Below are 18,257 nucleotides of genomic sequence, written 5' to 3' on the forward strand. Positions count from 1 at the left end.
TGATTTTGAAGGCAGATTGACTAGTTTGTTGGCTGTCCTTTAAGCAGACGTATTGGTGCTTGAAAGAGGTGTTTGTTTTCCTTGTTTGGGTGAATGTATTTTAAACAGTGATCACTAATAGCATCTCTGGGGGAAATAGAATTGAATTGGTAACTGATCCTGACTTTGGGAAAATTCTGATTAACTGAGCCACTGTTCCACCTGGATTGATGTTTATTTAATTTCAATTAAATGTGTTTTCTTTTCCTGAGGACTTAATATCATTCCACTCCTCCCTTCTCCTTCAGTTTTGGGTCTCCTCTGGTCTCACTGAGGCAGAGGTGAACTGGGTACTATGTAGTATTGTTTTCAAGTCTGCTGCTGGCAGACATGTGAAGGTGACCCAGTTATGTTTTTGTCACAAATCACTTGGCTGTGTGCAACACTTGCCCTTGGTGACCTGGCTGAAATTGGAAAGATGTAGCAGTTGGAGGGACAGTTTGCAAGAGAGAGAGAGGGGGACATTATCATATCGTTCAGTGCTATCTTCACTTCCAAATTTCCAATGTTAACTTAGCCGTTTTCACTATTGGTATCTAGTGGTATCAAAACAGGGAGTCACTTAGCTCAATTGGTTGGATAGCTAGTTTGCGATGCAGAATGACAGCAACCGCATGGGCTCGGTACCCACACCAACTGAGATTACCATGAGGGTCCCACCTCTCACCCCTCACCTGAGGCATGGTGACCCTCCGTTAAATTCACCACCAGTTGTGTCCCTCTGTAATGAGCGAGCCACCCCATGACCTTCAGGAGCAGCTAATGCTAATAGTGTTGAACTCCCAAAGGACACCAGATTGAGTGTAGATTGAACTTTAATTCCTCCAATTAATACACCTTTTGTAATTTTTAACTCCTTCCATCGACCCTTCTGTATGGTTAATATACCAGTCTAAACCAGGATTAGAACCTTCCCCTCTCTAGCGACAGAAGTCCATAAGAAGTAAGCTGCCTCAGCCCATGAAGTTCAAATATAATTGAATCTGTATTTTAATGCAGTGTAAACTTGCACCTTGATCTCCTGTCTTGCAAATTATGCGCATGGGGGATGTGGTTTTCCACTGGTTTCTGGAGTTGGTATTGTTGTCCCGGTCCCTGTATTCTATATTCATCCCCTGTGGTTGGAGGGTTCCTCGGCGGAAGATGAGGCGCTCTTCCTCCAGGTGTCGTGTTGCCATGGTCTGGCGATGGAGGAGGCCAAGGACCTACATGTCCTTGGTGGAGTGGGAGGGGGAAGTTAGTGTTCAACCACGGGCCGGTTAGGTTGGTTGGTGCGGATGTCCTAGAGGTGTTCCCTGAAACGTTCCGCAAGTAGGCGGTCTGTCTCCCCAATGTAGAGGAGACCACATCGGGTGCAGTGGATACAGTAAATGATGTGTGTGGAGGTGCAGGTGAATTTGCGACAGAACTAATATAGATTTCTCCAGCTTCCTCATTTCCCCTTCTCCCACCTAATCTCAGTCCCAACCCCCGGATTCAGCACTGTCCTCTTCCTGACCTCTCTGGCCTATCACCCTCACCTTCTTCTCCTCTTTCCACCTATCGTATTCCCAGCGCCCCTCCCCAAATTCTCTCCCCCTTGCCTTTTAATCTCCGCCCACTTGGCACACCTGCCTCATTCCTGAAGAAGGGCTTATGCCCGAAACGTCGATTCTCCTGCTCCTCGGATGCTTCCTGGCCTGCTTTGTTATTCCAGCACCACACTTTTCAACTCTGGTCTCTAGCATCTGCAGTCCTCACTTTCTCCAAGTTCTAGAACATGTTAAGATTTGTTGAGTAGGTGGTATTGGATATTTTAGCAGACCGAGAGGTGCATAAATCACTAGGGCCTGATAAGAGGTATCCGAGGTTGCTATGGCAGGCAAGAGATAATGCCCCTGGCAGAGATAGTTAATACTTTGCTGGTTCAGTGTCAAGAACTTTGAGTAAGTAACAGGGTATTGGCCTTGGTGGAGTTATTTCATGGTCAAACACAGATTTCAACGTGGAAAAGAAAATTTGCAAACTTGTTGCAACTAAAATTTATTTGTTTAATCAGATGTAAAAATCAGTGTGGGGAGACTGACTCTGTTGCATTATGAAATTGATTTTTAAAAAAACTTTGGTCACCGATTAAGTGCCAGATGACTGGAGGATGGCTAGTGTGTTTCCTTTGTTCAAGAAGGGCAGCAGAGATAGGCCAGGTAATTACAGAGCAGATAGTCTGACAGCAGGGGGAGGGAAATTATTGGGGGGAAAAGTGTCTGAGGGTCAGGATTAATCAATACTTGGAAAGTCGGCAATTGAACAGAGATAGTCAGCATGAATTTGTTGCAGGAAGGTCCTGTCTGACTGAGTTTTTGAAAAGATTGCTAGATACATTAAATATGATAGTGCTGTTGATGTGGTTTACATGGACTTTAGTAAGGCCTTTGACAGTGTCCCACATTGAAGGTGGTTCCAAAAGGTAAGAGCTCATGTGATCTAAGGAAAGTTGGCAACCTGGATCCAAAATTGGCAGCAAAGGGTGATGGCGGAGGGTTATTTTTGTGATTTGGAGCCTCTGACCAATGGTGCATCACAGATCAGTGCTGGCACCCTTGCTGTTTGTCATTTACCTCATTAACGACTTGGATGTGAATGTAGAAGGTATGATTAGTGAGTTTACAGGTGACATGAAAATTTATGTTGTTCAAAGTGAGGAGGATGATCTCAGGCTTCAGTCTTTTATCGCTAGTAAATTGGGCAGAGCAATGGCAGTTGGAATTTAATCCTTGTAAGTACAAAGTGATACATTTTGGAAGGTCAATGAGAGAACGATTTACACAATGAATGGTAGGTACTAGGATCTATTGAGAAACAAAGGGATCTTGTTGTACAAGTCCATAGATCCCTGAAAGTATCAGCACAGGGAGACAGGACGGGGAAGAAGGTATATAGGATGCTTGCCTTCATTAACTGGGGCAGAGTGTATAGAGCAAGGAAGTCTTGTTACAACTTCATCAAACATTGGTTAGGCCAGAGATTGCATACTGTTTGCAGTTCTGATTGCCACACTATTGGAATGTTGTGATTGCATTGGAGAGGGTGCAGAGGCGGTTCACCAGGGTGTTTCCTGGTGTGAGAAGTTTCAGTTATGAGGAGAGACTGGATAGGTTGGGTTTGTTTTCCATGGAGCAGAGGAGGTTGGGTTGGGGGAAGGTCTGATTGAGGTATACAAAATTATGAGAATGATAGATCCATGGTAGATTGTGAGATATCTTTCCCCATGGCGGATGTGCCTAAGACCAGAGGACTAAGGTTTAAGGTGAGGAATAAGTGGTTTAGAGGTGATGTGAAAAAAATATTTTTCACTTGAAAGGATGGTAGAAATATGTGCTGACTCTTTTGTTCATTGCTTGTTCCTCCACCCAGCACTTTTGCATTTTTTCACAGAATTGGTATTTCCCAGAGATTTGTTTTGGGACTTCTGTGTTCCCCATATAATTATGAGAGTTTAATGTAGACATATAATTTTTTTTATTCATTCACTAGATGGGAGTGTCTCTGGCTGGACCAGCATTTATTACCCATCCCAAATTACCCAGAGGCCAGTTAAGAGTCAACCATATTGTATGGGTCTGGAGTCACATGTAGGCCCAGATCAGGTAAGGATGGCAGGTGCCTTCCCTTAAAGACATCAGTGAACCAGATGGGTTCTTCCAACAACTGGCAAAGGTTTCATGGTCGTCATTAGACTTTTTTTCTTAAATTCCAGATTTTTAATTGAATTTAAATTCCACCATCTGCCATGGCAGGATCCAAACCCATGTCCCCAGTTAATCCAAGTCTCTGGATTGACAGTCCAGCAATAACGCTGTTAGGCCATTGCCTCCTTTGTGACAGGAATAGTGATCAGAAGCAAAGAAAATCTGTCCAGTATAGCCCTCCTGTCCCTAGGTTGCTGTGGCCAACTGTTCAGATCAGGTGGTTTCTCAGATATGAAGAATCCAACTTGGAATCTTTGTCTATACAGATGAGTGACCTACATTGTGATTGTTTAAGCTGGACTTCTTTGTAAAGCATTGATGACTTAACTATACTATCAAATATCAGGTTATTGAAATCTGTTGTGATTCAGTATTACTGTTAGCTGTGGATCAGAAGAGTTTGAGCTCCGAATCTATTTCGCATTTCCAGTGCAGTACAGAAATCTCCCTTTTGTTAATGAAGTTTCTGGCTGGAATTATTCTCATAATAGTGTCAGAAAGCAAACTGACTCCCGTCCTTGTCTTACTGATCGGAGAGGTTTCTGCTCTTACGATATCTTGAACTTTGGGTGCAGTTAATTGTGTGTGAGAAGCATTTTACGATGTTATAGGCAGGCCTGAATGGAAATTTTGCAATTTTGTTTTAATTCTTAGTCCAGTTGAAACTTATTAACAGTTGATTAAACTTTACTTTCTCGTGTGATAGGATGAGGTCATTGCAGCCTCCAAAAGAATAATCATCCGTCTCCAAGATTTGGCGAAATGGGTGTGCACTGAGAGTTCCCAATGGACTATAGGCGCTGAGGAAGAGAAGTGCAGCTCTATTAATTTGGACCGCAGTGACCACAAGGAGGACCCTGAGCTGAATATCACATCACCTTTACACTGCTGCCACGCCTCAAACCGTGTGGAAAATGAATTTGAAAGTTCAGGTGAGGATTTGTCCAGTTGGTGGCCGGAGTTGAACTTGTAAAAAAAAGAACTTGGTAAAGAATTAATGCAGTCAACTGAGATTTACTTTCCCCTCCCCTGGTCCTATGAATCGTTGAATGCTGATATTTCTGTTGAGATCAGCTAATTTTCCACATTTATGGAATTTGAATTTTCTACTAATAGAAAGGGAGACTTGAGAGGCAACTTGATAGAAGTTTATAAAATACTGAGGGGTATAGATAGTTAATGGTAGGCATCTTCTCCCTAAAATGGGAGCATTTCAAGACTAGGGAGCACATTTAAGGTGAGTGGAGAGAGATTTTACAAAGACGTGAGGGGCATGTTTTTTTCAGAGGGTCGTTCGCAAGTGGAATGAACTTCTAGAAATAATGGTGGATGTGGGTACAAGTTACAATGTTGTTTAAAAGAGATTTGGATAAGTGAGTGATTAGGAAAGGATTTGGAGCTAGTTTAGTTTGGGATTGTTTGGTATGGACAGGTTGGTCTGAAGGGTCTGATTCCGTGCTGTTTGTCTGTCTGACAATGTCCATCTTGGACACTGATATTTATTTATTGAATTGATTTGTTTTTTATTGGATTGGGTCCGCCAACCTGGGCTTCCCAATAAAACCTGCCTAGCTCCAGATCAACTTGTCATTGGGCTTTGTCTTGCTCTCGTGAGCTTTGTCTAATTTTTAAAAAATATGTTCAATCTACAAACATGACGGAGTAACTGGGAAGCAGAGTGCTGTGCTGTATCGGGTGGTGGCCTCTTTGGTCTTGGCATTGCACATGTCACAAAAATCAAAACCAACTCAAAAATGACTGTAGTTCAATGAAGTGGGCATTGAGTGGGCACCCCCAATACGTACCCGTCCAGGGGACTGACCGGTAATGTTGACAACTATGAAAACCCATTTCCTGTGGAGTTTGTAAATCCTGTAGGAATGTATACAGGGTCCACTACCTGAACAGAGGGCTTTTATTTTCGTGTGTATGAGACCCCAGTTAATAAGAGACTTACTATTTTTAGTTAGTCATACTTGACATGTTAGTCAATAAGCACAGAGCTTGATCATGATCCAGCAATTGTTAAATTTTAAAGTGGGAGCATAGCTTTGTTGTGGAATGAAGCCTTGAATAATAAGTGCTGGAACTAATGTTGAAAAGGACCCTGAATTCAGACAAGCTTGGCCTTGGGTAATGCTGAGCTTCCGAGCCCTTCAGTTGGAATGTTCCTTCATTGAGTAGGTGAGCTATGTTTAAGCTTCATTCTAGGAAGCTCTTTCCTTTACAAGCTGGAACTAGAAAGGATTTTTTTTTTAACCAAACTACTGCAAAATGTTAATTTTTACTTAAGTAGGGCAAGGAGTTAGACCTTAGATTCACCTCCGCGGCAGCAATATTGAATCCCGTGCTGTTAGTGTGAATTAACCTGTGTGCTAGCCATCTCCAACTGGCCACCCCACAGTGGCACTTAGAGGGACTGAAACTTTCGTGATGTTTCAGGGATATGTCTGGGCAAGAAATGTCCACCGAACATGAGGGATGAACCTGCCCTGTGCACTAGGTCCTTGGAGTGATTTATTTTTTTATTCATTGCAACATCTCTACTCAGGATCTTGTGGGATTATAAGGTGTTTTGTGACACTTTGAGCAACTTGTGATAGATACTGCAAGATATAACTATTGCTGATGTTTCACAGAATCACAGTGTAGAAGGTTCTTTTATCAGGAGTGCATGTTTTAGCTTTAAAAAAGTGTCTCCAGTTTAAACACCTGTGATAGTAAATAGATAGTTTGCCAACTTTTCAGGATCATGAATAGAACCTCATTGAGTCACATTCTAGTTGGTTTGGTTAGTTTATAATATTTTATGAAGGATCAAGTGTCTACTTAGGAGATTGAAATAGTAGACACATGAATCATGCTATACTCTCAGGCTGAATTCTTTCTGTACTATTTTAGTACATTTTTTATTTGCATTTGGAAGATGAAAAATGTTGATTTATTGGATGACTAAACTTCACTGTGTCTTTCCTTGTTCAAGTGTACTTCTGTTTAAGAGCTCCCCTGATGTCTGTATACATACAAAGAGTTTGTCATGTGAGGAATAATTGTTTTTTTTTTAGGGATTATCAGTAATTCACCAGTGACAGTTCCCTGGAGAAGGAAAAAAAGAGAAGCAGAATTGTGGTAATTCGAATAGATCCAGGATGATGTAAAAATGGAGTGTGTGGTTGGTGATGAAGAAAGCAGCAGACTGCAGGGAGATGTGAATGGGTTAGTCAGATTGGCAGAAACCATGACAAATGGACTACAGCCTAAAGAAATGAGATAATGCATTTGAGGAGAGCTGACACAGCAAGGAAGGACAGAATGAATGGTAGGATACCAAGAAGGGTAGAATAACAAAAGATCTTTGAGTTCAACTCCACAGATCTCTGAAGGAGGCTGGTCAAGTAATTAAAGTGATGTTTGTCTTTATTTCCAAAGCGTAGAACAATTACAGCCAGGAGGTTATTCTGGAACAGTTCTGAGGGGCCACTGGACCCAAAACGTTAACTCTGATTTCTCTGCGCAGATGCTGCCAGATCTGCTGAGTTTTTCCAGCAACTTCTTTATTTGTTTCTGATTTACAGCATCTGCTGTTCTTTCAGGTTTTATTGAGATTTGAGCATGTTGCCCAGATTGAAGTGTATTTTAGGTTATCAGGAAAAATGGGATTGGCTAGGGTTGTTATCTTTGGAACAGTGGAGACTGTCAGGAGATCTCATTGAGGGAACTAAACGATGTGGACAGCAAAGCCCCATACAGCTTTGTTGAATGATCCATAACAAGAAACAGATTTGAGGAAAAAAATGAATGTGGTTCAGAGAGGATTTGAAGGAAGACTCCCCACTCTCTGTCTGTCTGTCCATCCATCATCCAAAACCTGTACATTTCCCATTTGTTTGTCCTGGATACTGGTATTCCTTTCACATTGGCTACTTGTCTAACTTAGAGTTACATTAAGGAACTGTTCACAGTAAGACTTGATTTTATGTGGAGCTGGCCATCAGACCAATACAATTGCAAATGCTTTTGTATATGAGGGTATTGTTGATCTAAGGGTCTGAAAGGGTTAATATTGAGGAATGCCTTAAGCACTCTTTGGTGGTATCACAGACTTGATAGGGGAAGAGCTTATGATTTTAAGTTAAAATCTAGGTACTCCTTGTTATTACGTAGACTATGGCGATGGAAAATCAATATAACTTATCCTTACTGGCTATCATGCAATAACTATAGTGTTTAAGATAAGGGCCACTTCCAAACAGATGAGCAAGTACTTTTCCTTTCACACAATGGACCAAATGGGCCCTGACAATCCCTACCTGAAAACAAAGTGCTGGCAGTAAACCGACTGCACAGTGAGCTGTAGTGTGGATGGGCTCATACATCGTGGTCAGCAGTGCCGTTGCTCATACAGTTGGTACCTGTTCCAGATTAGTTTTATTTAGTTGGTATTTTTGTACTTAATAGTTTTGCTGTCATTATTACTTGTCAGTTTCCCTGAGACAGACAGCAACTGCTGGAGTCTATACCTTGTAGGATCATAGAATCTACAGAGTGAGACCATTTGATCCATCATAATGTCTGTACCAGCTCTCGAAAGAGCTCCCCAGCAAGCCCCACTTTCCAGCTCTGTCAGTGATATTATGCTTCACAATGAGATTCAATGTTAACCTTATATTGTCAAAGTTCGTTTTAAATCCCTGTCTGCTGCAAATTTGTTCATTGTCATAAAATCTCTTATTTCTAATTTTTAAATTTATGATATTGCTGTTTCTATCTTAATTGTTTACTCTTGTCCAACCATTTATTTTGTTCTCTAATTAAAAGTGAATAAAAATCATAATTTTATTTCCTGGTTTGCTGTCTGGGCAAATACTTCCAATCGATTGACTGATAATATTGCTGTAGGCTGGATGGAGACCACCTTGACTTGGTGCCAAATTCAGGCTGATGTTGAGGAAGAGGGAGTTAATGCCACAGAAATTGTTAGGTTAGATTAGATTCCCTGCAGTGTGGAAACTGGCCCTTCGGCCCACCAAGTCCACACCGACCCCCTGAAGAGTAACCCACCCAGACCCATTTCCCTCTGACTAATGCACCTAACACTATGGGCAATTTAGCATGGCCAATTCACCTGGCTTGCACATCTTTAGACTGTGGGAAGAAACCAGAGCAAACCCACGCAGACACGGTGAATGTGCAAACTCCATACAATCAATCGCCTGAGGCTGGAATCGAACCAGGGACCCTGATGCTGTGAGGCAGCGGTGCTAACCATTGAGCCATCATGCCACACATCTTTTGGGACATATGACAGAATGCTGTCTATGATATCCAAATCAATGTTTTTTATTAAAACAAAGCTTTCTTTTGGATGAGCAAGTGTGGGGGACTGTGTGCCTCTGATGTATCAAAAAAAGAAAAGTTGGATGAAGATCTAATTTCTTCCCCAATGTGTTGTTTCTTCAGTGTTAGTGCTATCACTCAGCTGGGTATGACCATTTGTAAGTGGTGGTCACATTGCATTTTTGAAGAGGGCATGAGAGACTCAAATAGTCTTGTTTTCAAGTTTCACTTCTCTAAGATAATACTTTGTGTTGGGGATTTGAAATAAATTCTTTACACAGAGGGTGGGTGGAATAACAGCTTTTCTGCCATAAATATCTGCAACTTCTTTCGATAGATCTTCAAAGGTAGCTTGAGAAAAAGGGGAAATTAAAGATAATTATTACGGTTTGGGGCATCTTGCTAGATATAATTGCAGAACGCATTTTGAGAGATCAAGTAGATAAATTGAAAAATTTGAGGTCTTGCGTACTGTTCCAGATAGCGAGCTTAAAACATGGTGAGCTGAACAGCTTCCTTTGTTGGAAATGCATCCTCCCTTTGAGGTGTGTGTGTGTGTGTGTGTAAGCAGAATCAGACGAGATGACTCATTTACCAAAAAAGAAATCAGTGCCGGTTTCATGGACTGTTTCCATGTGGTTCCAAATCCCTGCCATCTGTGCCCTGTGTGAACTTCACTTTTATAATAGCTCAATGAAGCTGCACATTAAATCGCATCAACCCAGCTTTTACCCATGCAGTTTAGACAGATGCAGAATCTAATGTTACAGTTTCCTTTGTTCTTTAAGCAGTGACTCATTATCGTTGTGAAATTGATTTCTCCTGATCTCTGTACTTCATCTCTAGAATGGCAAAATGCTTGCGATTATTGTCGAAATTCCTAGCAGTCTCTTACTTCCCCAAACAACTTGTTATTGGTGAATCTTGAGCAGGAAATCAAATGAGCATGACAGATGAGACTTAAGGGCTATGTTATTAATCGTTACTCTAATTGCTTCAGCTCCCATATTCCCGTAATAATATTGTCTCGCCTGTGCCAAGCTTATTAAACTTTCTGGTGAATCATTGCAGCCCGGTTAGCGCCATCTCCTGCCCACTTTCAGATTGCAGCTGTCTTCAGCATTTTCGCTGGCTTTTTAAACTTTTAAATCACAATGATTTGTTGCCATTGCTCCTTGAGTTTTTTTTAATGCATTTAACCCTGGCACTGCTGCTGGTTTTTATAAATTTACAACCTTCTCTTTTTTTCCCCCCCTTAAATCTCTCTTTTTTTTCCCTCTCTTCTCGAGAATGCACCTGGAATATTTTCCTCCCTCCTTTTATTTTAAGTTGTTATTCCTGTGTGATTCTAGATGTTTTAGTGCTGGCTGGTAATTTGGATCAAAGCTGATGGAGTCAGATGTTGTTTCTTACCCACACCCAACCAGAAGCACACAATCTCATCTCCCACTCCCTAAGCCCATGCACTCCAGAGGTGTGTAATAGCATCTCTGAATGGGTTTGATTTTTTAAAAAATGCTATTAAAATGTGTAACATTTGAAACAGGGAAGAAATAGAAGGGCTTTCTTGTACAAATAGACTTAAGAAATCTTTAACAGAGGATATTAATAAGCTCTTCTACTGAGAGTCCATATACCTCACTAGGTCAACACCAATACCTAAAGTACATGTTGTACCTCCAAGGTGCAAAATCCCATGGAAGCTGCCACCTCAGAATTTAATAGGTTACTTGCTAAGGAAGGTTTGTGCTCTGAAGAGTCCTTTAGACTCTAAACATTAGATCGCACTTTTTCCATGGATGCTGCCTGACCGACCGCCCACCCCCACCCCATCTCCGTGATTGCCAGCATTTTTTTTTGTTTTTGGTACAGAATCCAGCTCCTGAAGTAATTTACTGCTATAAAGTTTCGACAGGCCAGGCTTATATCTACTGGAGTTTGGAAGAGTAAGAAATTGCTTAATTGAAACAAATAAGAGCCTGGGAGGCTTGACCGAGATGGATGTGAAAAGGTGGTTTCCTTTTATTGGAGAATCTAGAATGAGGGGTAATTTTAAAGAATGAAGTATCGCCCAATTAAAACTGAGATGAAGCAATTTTTTTTCAGGGTTGTCTCCTTGGTACTTTCTTCCTTATATGGTAGTTTAAGCGAAGTCTTTGAATATTTTTAAGGACAAAGTAGACAGATTCCTGATGAGCAACAGGATGTGAGAAGTAGGAGCAAATTACAGCAGAGGCTGGAATCTGTACTAAAAATAACAAACGCTGGAGATCACAGCAGGTCAGGCAGCATCCAAAGAGAGAGCAAGCTAACATTTCAAGCCTGGATGACTCATCTACATCAGAGCTGGAGTGAAGTCAGAAGGGGGCAGCATTTATGCAATAGTTGGGGGTGGGGAGGGGGAATGTGACATGTAGAGTGGGGTGTCGGAGTAGGTTGGAATGTGGAGTGCTCCAATCAGCAACGATTTTATTGAATGCTGGAATAGGCTTGCAAGGCTGTGTGGCTGCTACCTGGGTGTAATTTGTAACGGGGTGTGGGGGAAGAGTTTGATTCCAGCCTCCCTCCAATATTTGTGTCTTGTATTTATCATTCATAGGCCAGTCTTCCTTCAGTGATGTTTGAGGTGGATCACACTGGTGCTCACTAATGTGCTCATACTGCAGCTGCAAGACATCACGTTATTAGGCATCTTTTATTGTGCTGAAATTAGCAATTCAATTATTTTGAAGTTAACAAAATAATTAGTTCCTCTTCCTCTGAGTCCTGAGGAAGAGTCACTGGACTCCACCTTATCTCTGACTTCTCTCCACAGATGCTGAGCTTCACCAGCAATTCCTGTTTTTGTTTATGATTTCCGCATTCAGCAGTTCTTTCATTTTTAACTTAGTTCCTCTAGTGTTGCTGTGCTTATGATTTATACTGCTGATTATTATTTCAGTTGTTTTTCTCGCCCTGATCTCAATTCCTTAATTTAGATAAATTGCCTTTTGCTATTATGGCACTGAAGGAGGTATTGGTGCAGTTGTGCTGCATTTTGAAAGGCTGTTGTTGAGAGAGTGTGTATGTGTGTGTGTGTGTAATAAACAGTCCGAAGCCAGTCTCTGGTATTACGTAAGAAACTACATTGTGTTTTAGGATTTAAAGATGATCGACCACGAGTTAAAATATTAAGCTACCCCCAGTACTGTCGCTATCGGGCCATTCGGAAAAGAATTCAGAAAGCGTCTGCTGACTGTCTCAGTGAAGCTCAGCTGTTGGCTCTTGGAGGAATTGTCTTGGTCAATCAAAACACCAAGATTCTTTACTGCCGGGAAACGTTTGAACATCCAACACTGGGGGATAACAAATCCATATGTGATGAGTTTGGTGAGTTATGCAAGTTCGCCTGTATGAGCTTTAACCAATAGTTTAGTACTTTTGTTCCACAGTATGAATTGCAACTTCCTTATCCAACATAGAATTGTCCATTTAAAAATAAAAGCTTGTGACTTGTCATGAGAGGATATGAGCTCGCGGTTCTCGACTCTACCATATGTCGAATGAAACATTGTTAACGCTGAGAGGGGGGATGTTGGAATGGCTGTGCAATTTACAGGGAACATGTAGTTGCTCAGGGGCTAGTGATAGGAAACATTTATTATGATGTTTTGTTGTTTGTGCATAAGTCATCATTATATTTTGTGGATGCAGTGTGTGCCTGGTATTGTTGCTAATGGAAAGTAGAGGCCAGCCAAGATGCCTTGTTTTCCTTTATGTTAATGTCCAATGTTTTCTAAGATTTCAATTAAGTTAACAAAATTAAATTTTGTTGTGACGTAAAGACATTTGGGATTTTAATGGATGTGGGATTCCTCCGTTGAATCCAGTATAACTTCAGAGGAAGAGTGGTTACAGAAACTGTATGCATTCTCATGGGGTTCTCCAGTTCTTCCCTGAAGGAGAAGGAGAAAGTTTGTAGAAACTTTTTCTTCTCTGTTAAGCTGAACCCAAATGTAGTTGTGAGGTTGTAAATGGTAGAGTCTTTTTTTTTTGTGTGTGCCTGAATTTGGGCAAAGCATGTGATTTTATTTCTTCACTTTCTCTTTAGCGCCCTGTGTTTTGACACGTACATCGGCTGGGAGAGTGGTCCGGACAAGGCTACAAATCACTGCACAGCCGCAATCACTGACCTTACTACATCTTCATCTGGCAGGAGGTGAGTCACCACTCTTACCCAGTTGGGCAGTGCTTTTCTGTTGTTCTAAACTGAAATGCTATATTCTTTCTAACAATTGTGAAATAAAAACGGAGTGATTTCAAAATGTGCATGGAGTGTGCAGGCATTTTGACCAGCGGCTGAAGGCTGGGAAGTGAATGTTTTAACTCCGTGCTGCTAATGTGACCCAGGGATCACATGCAATGAATTCCAGCTTGTGACTCTCGATTTTGAGCTGTGGTTTCCCTTTCAGAATCTAGAGTTTCTACATTTTTGCCTGGCTGTGAAATATTACCAATCCCATAATTGTCTCTGTTCTCCTCTCCCCTCCCCCAAATCTTCCTTTTGTGAGGGAGTGAAATGATGCTGTAGGGAAGCGTAATCTAATAACAACTTAAATTTGTATAGCTCCCTCAGAGTGGCAATGGACCCAAGCCTCTTATCAGTCAAATTTTGGTAAGCTTTAGGGAGGGAGTAACCCAGTAAAGTTACCATTAAATGTGTTGCTTGGTAAAAATGAATTTGTACAGGCCAGAGAATGTCTGTTGTTCAGTCCCTCATCTTTATGATATCGGGGGATGTAGCTGAAGGAATGTGTAAACAGAAAATGTCATTTGGCCTCAGCAGCCTGGATCTAAAGAGGAAAATGTTCTTGGTGTGAATGCACTTATCGACCTGCCTGGGGAGGGAGGTTGAAATACGTTAATAAAACTGTTAGCTTTGTCCTGAATCTTTGTTTCACTTTTTTTTTCTTCCACATTTACTCTTCGTATATTTAGTAGTTCTGAATGCTTGACTTTACACACCAGAAAGCAGCAGTCCTAAATCAATCAGCCCCAACTCACTTCTAACATATGTCCCTGTCAACCTGAAAATGACCACCTAATGTCCTATCTGCTTCCTATTAAGCAACAAATCCTCTATCCATTCTGTTACCTCTACACCATGAGTTTTCATTTTGTGGGGTGACCTTTGTTCTGGCACTTTTGACAAATGCCTTCTGGCAAACTAAATACAGTGCATCTTCTCCTTTCCCTTCATGTATGTTACTGGTCACTTCGTCAAAGAACATTTCATTGTCTTCCTTCCTATATAAGCTTCAAAGCTTGTTCTCATTGTTTTCTCCATTTCTTCCTTCCCCTTTGCTGATTTTGAAATCTCTCCAAGTGCTTAGGATTATTATTAGCTTTGGCAATATTTTATGACCATTTTTAAAAATTGTGTGCCACTAAGTTGTGTGATTTTTTTTTAAAAAACAAGTCATCCAACTGGAATAGTGGCATGCAACGTAGTGGCACACAATTAGTCAAAGTTGAAAGTTGCACAACACTGAGGTATAGTCCAACAGACTTATTTAAAATCAGAGGTTTTTGGAGCACTGCCCCTTCATCAGATGAAGTGATAAAAGCAGCGCTCCAAAAGCTTCTGGTTTTAAATAAACCTGTTGGATCATAGCCTGGTGTTGTTGATTTTTGACTTCGTCCACCCCAGTCCAACACTGGCTTCTCCACATCACAAAACTCATCAGCTAATGAAGTAGTGAGGATGTTGAAGACTGTCTTCAGAAGTACTGTGTAGTGGTTATTTCAATGGGTGCTGCCATGGACTGACTCATTTGGCAGACTGTTAGACATAGTAGCTGTATCCTTTAGGACTTGATCAGCTTATTCAGTAGTGATGCTCCTGAGGCAGTCTTGCTGGTGGACGTTGAAGTCCCCAAACCAGAGTACGTTCAATATGCTTAGCAACCTCCGTGTCTCAACAAAGAGGAAGACTGATCCATTAACCAAGGGGGACCTCACAGGGTTTGGAGTCAATGTTGAGGACACCTGGGGTAGCTCCTTCGTACTCTATCCACCTATGCTATCACATCTCCTGGATCTGTCCTGTTAATGGGACAGAATGGCCAGAGATGATGGTGATGTTGGGTCTTCGTGTGGGAGGTATGACTCCACCTGTATGACTGTTGCTTGTCTAATCTGGTGTGACAACTCTCCGATGAGTGCCCAGAGGGCTTTGTGGGTTTCATGGGACTATGTTTGTTGTTTCCGGTGCCTTCGTCATTGCCAGGTGATTTGTCTTGTTTCATTCCTTTGTTTTTGTAAGAATTTCTGGTAGTGGTTACAGTTAAGTGGTTTACTAGGCCATTTCAAAGGCCAGGTAACAGTCATCCACATTGCTGTGGGTCTGGAGTCACATGTAAGTCCACCGGTAACAATGACTCTTTTTCCTTTTTCTGAAAGGGACATGAATGAACCCAGATAAGTTTTTATGGCAATTTACTTTAAATTTCAGATTTCTTTTGAATCAAATTCTACCCTCTACTGTCTTGGGATTTCCTATGTTTTATGGAATGCTTGCATGTTGAAAATGATGAATTTGTTATTTAAAGTTTGTTATCAATTGTCAGAGCTTTTAATCTAATTTTCCAATCCAGCCCAGCCAGCACCTCCCTATAATGCTCATAGTTGGCTTTGGTTAAATTTAAGAGCCAGCTTTGACTTGATCACATAACTCTCAACTTTGACATAAAATTCTGCCATATCTTTCCCAGAGAAATTGTTACTAAATAATTCTGTCTCAGTGCGCCTGTCTGAGCTCAGCAGTATAGTGAACTGTGAGGAGGGGAGTGATGGACAGAAAGGTACTGGAATGGATGACTAGGTGAAGCATTTTCTTGGAGAGCAGACTATTGATGTATTGGACAGTGATGCCTGAAGTAGTGGCAGTTCCTAGTGGCAGTTCCTACAGGGAGTCGATTAGAGGTAAACTGTGTTCATTTTCAGAAGGATCAAGCAGCAAGGACACAAGTGTAATGTGAAGGTAAAAGAACCAATGTAATATAAGGAAAATCTTGTTTATGCAGCGTGGGACACATTGCCCAGGAGTGCGCTGGAGGGAGATTCCATTGTGGCTTTCAAAAGGGAAATTGGGTGACCACCTGAATGGATTATGTTTGTGGATAGTGAGGAAAGAGGGGTGACGTCGCTCTCAGTCATGACTTGATGGACCAGATGGTATCCTCCTTAGCTGTAACCAGCCTGTGATTCTGTTATCTTGCTGTCTCCTTGACCATATTGCTGTAGGGTATTTCGGTGAGCAAAAACTGTGTGTCTGTGTGTGTGGGGCCAGAGTCGAATGATAGCTCGGAGGGTTGTAGAGTTAGAGAGGTTTGAGTCAGGGATTGGTGAGACCATAGCAGGATTTAAAACTAGAATGAGAATTGTAAAATTGCGTTATCGCCCATGTAAACCGTTTGAGGGACTGATAATGATGAATGGGACTAGATGTGAATTAGGATGAGAGTAGGAAGGTTCAAGTTTATGGCCGATGGGAGGTTGGTTCTTGGCAGGAGTGCATTGGGACGCTCAAGTTTTGAACAGTACAGGAAAAGTCCCTTCGGCCCACCATGTCTGTGCCAATTGTTATACCAAATTTAAAAATTCCCACTAACATTCTGAACATCTGCTTGTACATGTTCTGTATCCCTCTGTTCTTTGCCTGTTCATGTGTCTATTCAAATGCCTTTAGAGACGGCAAACACAGATGAGAAGTTCAGAAGCCAATGAGCTGAGACAAGTATTGAATTTGGAGATATTGGGGGTTTGGTAAAAATAGGGTGCAATCTAATACGCTGAATAATAAACCTGAAAATCTGTCTGTGCTGACAAAAGCATACTTGCTCATGTCTATCTAATCCACATTTCTCAATACCATCGTTGTTGCATCTTTGATTTCTGTCTAATCATTCAGCAGTGCTGAAATTAAACAGCAGGGGGCACCATTTGTGCATTTACTAAGAGGAGCTGCTCTGAAAAGCGCTTCAACTTGATGCCAGTTGGTTGTGACTTTTTCTGCACTTCATTGGGAAATGTTTGGGACAAAGGCAAAGTTTTTAAGACTTGAACCATCCTGCTCAGGTGCCCACCATTCTTTAGTTGATTGCAATTTGACCAGTTAAGCACCACTCCCATAAACATGGTGAAGCTACCATTATACCAGTACGTTCTGATAGACTCTGCATGCTGCTTTAAAGTTGACTGCCTGCTCCTGTCACAGGACAGAAACTGAGATCCTGCAGTGAATCTTAAATGTGGAAGAATGGTTTTCTCTGTTCTGAGCCGGGATAGTTGAGAACAAGCACATGATTTATGTAATCTTCCAAGAAGTCACGGCACCAGGTTATAGTCCAGCAGGTTTATTTAAAGTCATAGGCTTTCGGAGTGCTCCTCCACTGTTGGGTAAAGTAGAGAATTATCTTGCCATTATCTCGCTGCCTATATATCCTCGCCTGTGCGCCCCTCTCCATTTTACCTGACAGAGGGGCAGCACTCCAAAAGATTTCAAATAAACCAGTTGGACTGTAACCTGGTGTCATGTGACTTCTGACCCCATCCACCCCAGTCCAGTGCCAGCTCCTCCACATCCTCAAAGAAGACCAGCTGGATAGTATTTGAATTGCGTAGAGAGAAGAACGAAATATGGCTGATGTTTCTGAGAGGATAAATAAAGCTGATCGAGTGTAGAGCTGGGGCAGTGGGGAGACTTGTGTTCAGCTGGGTCCTGTGACATTCCACACTGACTTGGCTGCATATGATACATTTCAACTTAGACAAGCTAAACAAATTTTCTCAAATCAAAAACAAAGGGCAATATGAACAAGGCCAGTATTTCAAGATGAATGAGGTAGTTCAACATCTCCACTATCGTCAATTTCAGAATTTTTATTTGTGCTTCACAATTTATTTCCCCCCAACTGAGAGAATGAAGCTTTGTGATCTAGCCACATGTGGTTTCAGAAAACTGAAGGGCAAAGTTTTCAAATTTTGCAATGCAAAACATATCCATCTGTTTCTCAACGTGGTACATGTGCATAGAGAAAATGATGAGAAATTTCAAAACACTTTGCCCACTATGTCACTAATGCCAAACCCTGCCCAAATTACAGACTGCTA

The 18,257-nt window shown here is 41.5% G+C and overlaps 1 protein-coding gene across 1 annotated transcript in view; it reads left to right on the plus strand.

The window, feature by feature from the left end:
* LOC140492270 (uncharacterized) overlaps positions 1-18,257 on the plus strand; it is a 102,405-nt gene that overhangs the window by 21,740 nt on the left and 62,408 nt on the right. Inside the window, exons 4-6 of the mRNA XM_072591212.1 lie at positions 4,474-4,699; positions 12,243-12,473; positions 13,195-13,302. Of these exons, the coding sequence (XP_072447313.1) occupies positions 4,474-4,699; positions 12,243-12,473; positions 13,195-13,302 (565 nt within the window). The remainder of the gene's footprint in view (positions 1-4,473; positions 4,700-12,242; positions 12,474-13,194; positions 13,303-18,257) is intronic.

This window comes from Chiloscyllium punctatum, chromosome 20 (genome assembly GCF_047496795.1).
Source record: "Chiloscyllium punctatum isolate Juve2018m chromosome 20, sChiPun1.3, whole genome shotgun sequence".
Taxonomy (NCBI): domain Eukaryota; kingdom Metazoa; phylum Chordata; class Chondrichthyes; order Orectolobiformes; family Hemiscylliidae; genus Chiloscyllium; species Chiloscyllium punctatum.